Source organism: Alligator sinensis, unplaced genomic scaffold (assembly GCF_000455745.1).
Source record: "Alligator sinensis unplaced genomic scaffold, ASM45574v1 scaffold1243_1, whole genome shotgun sequence".
Lineage (NCBI taxonomy): Eukaryota > Metazoa > Chordata > Crocodylia > Alligatoridae > Alligator > Alligator sinensis.
In genome coordinates, this window is record NW_005843499.1 from 69,242 (window position 1) to 75,235 (window position 5,994).

The 5,994-nt window shown below is 44.5% G+C and overlaps 1 protein-coding gene across 1 annotated transcript; it reads left to right on the top strand.

Moving 5' to 3' along the window:
• Nucleotides 1-313: 313 nt before the first annotated feature.
• Nucleotides 314-5,971, top strand: LOC102372032. The gene is made up of 3 exons (XM_006038839.3): nt 314-848; nt 1,593-2,203; nt 3,848-5,971. The coding sequence occupies exons 2-3, from the start codon at nt 1,636-1,638 to the stop codon at nt 4,366-4,368; spliced, it is 1,089 nt and encodes a 362-aa protein (XP_006038901.1). The 5' UTR covers nt 314-848; nt 1,593-1,635; the 3' UTR covers nt 4,369-5,971.
• The last annotated feature ends 23 nt before the right edge of the window (nt 5,972-5,994 follow it).

Genomic DNA, 5,994 nt, shown 5'->3' on the forward strand with positions numbered 1-5,994 from the left:
GATCAAATCTGGGGATGAAAAGCAGAGGAAAACCTCTCCAAAATATTTCATTCTCAGGACCCACCCAGGATTGGAAATAAATATGTATTGGGAGGATGCAAACAATTCATGCATTCTAGGGAACTTCCCCATTCTCGCTGTTTACGGAACAGTGGATTGGAAGATGTTTCCTTCTTTCTTTTCCTCCCCTTTCAGAAAGGGATTGGGTAGGTCAACAGCATATGACCGTATGCGGGGGGAAAAGGGCGGGAGCAAAATTAGCCATTCAGCAGCTCTATTATTCATTGTGTTAGTTCAGCTAGCTGCCTTGGGAAAGCTACAGACCCAGAACAAGAATGCTAGCTCTGAAAACAGAGATGGATGGTTCCATGCAATATGGAGCCCTGGCCTGGGTATAATCCCAGGATAACTCCAGCTGCTCATACTGGAAACATAAGAGCTTTATGGCAAGTGAAGGGTTGCTGAGAGAATGAGCTGTGAGGAAGTCTCGTTTTGTCACTGGCACAAGCGACACTGAAAAAGGACTCAGGGGATAGGACTCCCGAGGGGTCTTCAGTGGAGAAACTCATTCCCAGTTGGATTCAAGAAGACAGGATGATATCTGTCCAGCTGGAAGCCATCCAGGCATGCTGAGGGTGCGTGTCCAGGTTCTGGGTGAGAAAGCAGAGAAGTTTACCATGTTCGGAGATCATGGGACCGTGGAGTCTTATGATTCGTCTGATGTTACGCTGAGGCACCAGCACACCAATAGGCAGAGTCTTTGCTCAACAAAGCCCAGTATAAACCCTGCCCTAACGTCAGAACAAGGTTCAGTCACCAAGGGGAAGAGGATCCAAGCAGACAGAAAAGTAAGCTGGGGGGGAGTGGGATTATTTCACAACTCTTTTAGTAGCTCAGGAGAAGATGGATCCACAGGGGTGCTGTGCAGAGCTGGGCTGGGGCCCAGGAGAGCCCAAAAGACAGAGCCCGTGGATCTGCTTTGGTGCTGGGGTGTTGGGCGTTGCTGAGCAAACTGACTCCATTGCTGCAGTCCGGGGAGGTGCTGGGGTGGACTGTGGGCTGCATGAATCTATGTGTTTGATCTGCAGTGGCAGGGGCGGGCTGCGTTTACACTGGGCTCCAACCACTTTGTTCTGGAGCAGGACGGCAGCCAGGGCAGTGGCCAGGCAGTCAGCAGACAGATCCCAGGGGCTAAATCCTCATCTCCATTATGATACAGCAGGCATGCCCAAGTCGGGAGGGGGCTGCCCAGGGTTTATGCTTAGGTAGCTCAGATTAGAACCAGGAATGACTCCATTGGATCACTCTGGATTTACCCTGAAGGAACGGAGGTCCAAGTGTGGATTCCCGTTTTTTTTCGAGAGGGGAGTGGGGAGTGGGAGGGAGCATTGCACTGATTCACATTAGCTGAAGTAGTGGCTCCAGGGGCCGGCTTTCAGAGGCAAGGGACAGGCATAACTCCCACCAAAATCACACCTACGCTCTGCATTCGCTGGTTTACTGACCAGAGCTTTGGGGCATTTGAATTCTCAAGCACAGGAAGGGCATGAAGACTGTAATGAGTGAATTGCCTTTGCAATTCTTTTCTGCAGAGAAATCCAGCCTTCCCTGTGGAAACACCGTCTCTGCAGCACGATGCATCAGGAGAGAGATCTCAGAACCCTGAGTGAGGAGACCATTCCTCTTGCTCCTACTGGTTATGGTAGGGGAAGTCTTCTCCCTCAAACAGACAGGATAGTCATGGATTCTGCAAAGTGTGACCCACAAGACAAATGCCTTGAATGTGCGATTGCAGATGGAATGAAACCCCTGGTGTCAGTAGCCAAGTGTCTGCAGCATGGAGGGTCGGACACTCAGGCAGCTATACCTGAACTCATGAACTGTGCTTTTGAGACACTCAGATCTGCAAAGGAGCTGGCCAACGACAAACAGAATATAGCCAGTTCCCAAAACCAGAGTCTCCTCGTCCAGAGGGAGAAGCTGGGAAATGAAAAGAAGCAGAAAGAAATTAACCTCTTGTTGTTTAATCTCGACCTAACATACATCGGGCAGATGAAGCAGGTTGCCCAAGGCATGAGGGATACTGCAAAGAGGCACCTGCATGAACTGGAGGGGGAGCTGAAGAGAGTAAAAAAGGAGGAAAAGTGGCAGAAAATCATAAGGAACATTGTGATGGTCATCCTACCTCTTTACACCCTCATTGGTAAGGACTGACTCAAGCTGCCCCTTTCCTTCAGGTGGTGTGGGGTGGGGACGCCAGACCTTTTTCATGTGTCTGGTAGCACACTGCCTGTGCAAGGCACCCAGAGGGAAATACTGTATATTCTCACCTATAATTCACCCCAGAATAAGATACCTACCTTGCTTTTTGAATGAAGAAAATAAGTCTTCTCTTGTATTAAGTAACTTAGCAACAGCAGTGAGGAAGCCAAGCCTGTTCTTTGTTCCTCTCCCTGTGTGTTTTGTGTAGATGTTACCTTTGCTTTTATATTATTTATTGGGTTAGAGATAACCCGTGGGAACTACTTTTACCAGATTTCTTGTATATAACTCACCCTGCAATCTTGATGTTTCACTAACCAAGCTAATCTTCCTTCCAGCAATTTTGCTGTCTGCTCCTATTCTCTCTTCATGGAAGTGAAGATTCTTCTTAGCTCTTTTCAGAATCACAAGTCCACCCATGGAGACCAGCAGTTTTCAGCAGCAGCTAGGGATTCAGCTTTAGGTTAAGTAGGAAAGGGAGGGTGATTTGAAGATTAGGCTCTGTCCCAGCTTCATGCAACCTTAAGTGGAAAAATATTTTTTCTTCATTCTGCCTGCCCCAAAACAAGGTGTGTGTCTTATTTGGTGGAATGTGATATGCAAAGTAATATGATACTCTCATCCAGAGTTGCTGTACGGGTGTCTCCAGGGAACTGTAGTCCAGGTGCATGGGGCTTCCACTCCCCTCTGTTCCAGGCTCTTGGGACTCGATAACATCTTTCCTGATGCATCATGTGCTCCTCCTCTTGGTGAGGCCACATGGGGCATCCCAGAGTCCATGGCTGTGATATATTATGGGAGTTCTTGTCCTGCAAAACAACCTGGTCTACAGACAAGAGTGAAATTTTGAATCAGCTGAACTGCAATTCCCACAGGCATAATTTCACATTCTTTCCTGTTTGCATTTTTTAAAATCATAAAATCATAGAGTCATAGGCAACCTCCAGAGGTCCTTCAGTCAAACCCACTGCCTGAGGCAGGATCATTCCTATCCAAACCATCCAATACAAATCCATAATCTAATCTCTTTGTAGAACTAGCCAACACTGATGCGACACAAGACATAACCGTTGAACCTGCCACAGGTAAAGAAGGGGGACCACCAGTGGCCAATGTCCTGCTTCTATAAAAGATTGTTAATATACACTCAAGAGATTCCAGGGAGAGGGCCATGCCTCTTGCTATAGAGAAAGGCAAAATAACCTACAGTTGATACCAATCTGACCAGGGGGTAAAATTCCTTCCTAGCCCTAAAGATGGCAATCAGTCTGACCCTAAATGGAGGGGCAAGACCTTCTAGACAGGACCCTCCAGCTTTAAGTCCCAGCAGGAGCTTTCATAATCCTCAGCCTGGGCTGCAGCCAACACCCAGTGCCTCTGAGGAAGGTATAAAAAATGTTCCACTTCCTTTTTTGGGAGGTATAAAAAATGTTCCACTTCCTTTTTTGGGAGCACTTGGGTTTTTGGATTAAAGGTGCCCAGGTTTTTTGATCGGGCAGTTGGGCTTTTTGATCAAAACCTGCCTTGAGGTTTTCACATCAACATTTTGATTTAATCACTACCCTAATTTTCTGTCTTGAAACAGTTTCAGTGCAAGCTGTGCGTGAAGCCCTCCATATAACAGATGAGACCCAGTCTTCCATCTCCCTAAGTGTGGTGGTTGCCATTTGCCAGGCCTCTCTCTATGTGACTTACAAGACAGTGAAGGAGTTGGAAAATGCCATTGAGCACTACACAAACAAGGTTTTTGAGTACAACCAGAAGGTTTACACATATGAGAAGGAGGAAGGAGAAATCCGGATGAAAATGGAGGAATGTAGCAAGACCAAGGATCAAGAACCAAAGCTTTCAGCATATCAGACAGCCAAACTGGACATGTACACTTCTTTCCTGCAGGTTGTGGTGAAGCTGCTTGCGTGTTACAGGAAGAACGCCTCTAAGTACTGGTTCATTTTGCGGAAAGTTTATTGCCATCTGTTGCGATTAGTGGGAGAGGAAGATCAGGAGGACATGCTGGAAAACGAGCACCTGGCTCAGAAGCTAGAATCTACTGTTATCAAGTTTGAAGAAAATCACAGGGCTTCAATTAAGGGCAAGCATTGTTAGGGCTGAGATGCCAAGGAGAAGGTGAAGTCTGAGGAAGATCTGATTCTGTTATTAGTGACATGAAATGAACACCAGAGTCTCTGGCACCAGAACGGACTCCAGGGATAGCAGCTGGGTCTAAGGTGTGGTGGAAACCTTATATCAGTAAGAGTGATTGTAAAGGTGTCTCCTTTAATTAAAACACAACACGTCTGTGTGATATTATACATGCTGAATTGTGCGCTGGGCCCAGGAAATGCTGAATGTCTTTTCTTCTGCAGCGGTGGTGTCTGTCGGCCATTCCTGGCAATGCCCCATTTCTATTTCACAGCTGTGCAGACTAGTGAAAAACCTTAACTCAGGTGTAGAAATGACTGATAGTGAAGTATTGGGGGCACTGTCAAGATACTCAGGAAGGCTAGATTTTGGTGTATGAATCTGAATAAGAGATATACATTTAACTATAATGACCATGGGAATACTGACATCATAGCTTTTGGCTATTTTGAATCTTTTTGCTGCTTAGCTAGTTGTGCTTGTTTAAATGTAATAAATACTTTATCAAATCAATCCACATTCCAATAATTGTATTTGTTTTTCCTTTCATCTTAAACCGAATAATATAACAGCTACTTCCCCCACCTCACCCAAGCATATCAGTAAAGCTTCTAGTTCCTCTTTAACTGGAGAAAAAATATGTGTTGTGTTGTGTTATATGTGATGGTGCACTCATTTTCAATATCCATTAATGGTGGCGGAGTTTCACACATTATTAGCAAATCTCTCACCTTTTAACTGAATGACAGGATGGTGTGAACCTAAAAAAATGAAGCCCTTCCCTCCTGCTTGCCTACAGGCATCTGTGTTTAACAGGAGGCAATTAAAACAGGTCCAGATAAAGAAGTCAGCTGCTGCTGGGCTGTATTGCTTAGTAAAATGTACAGATTCAAGGACACTGGACATTTAATAAATACATTAATTTCATGGAATGTTTTCCATTTGGGAAAAAATGCTTAAAATTCCCCCAAATATATTAAAATGGCCTTTCCAGCATTTTTAAATGCTTTAATTTTTCATTTAGAAATCACTTTTCATTTCAAGTTTTTCTTACTATGATTTTAAAGATTAGAAATGGAAAAAGATCAATGTCAGACTGAAATGTTTAATTTTTTTTAGATATTTCCTCTTTCCTTAAATCACAAAATCTTTTGATTTTTATTTTGAATAGAACATCTTTTTAAAAATATCAAAATAGCCTTTTTCCCCCTTGTTTTGTTTTTTCTCCCTCCAACTCTAGTCTTTTTGCCTCCCAGTGAACTGGGTCTCATTTACATGGTTATCTGTGTTGCCAGAATGCCATTATTTCTGCACTCATCCATTGAGCTTACTAGGAACAGCAGAATAAATAATATCTAAGAAAAAAAATTGCTTCTAAAGTTTGCAAATGACATGGATCATATGGGAAGTCGGGTGCACTTGAACAATGCAACGGAAAATATTTTTAAAGCATCATTGGCGCCGCCGTGCCCCCCCAGCCGCCGGGGGCACGCATCATTCATGTTAAGCATAATGTGTGAGTTGACTGGAGTTCTTTGGCAGAGAAAGTTGCTGGGGTCAAGAACTCTTTAGCACAATTCACAGCAGGAA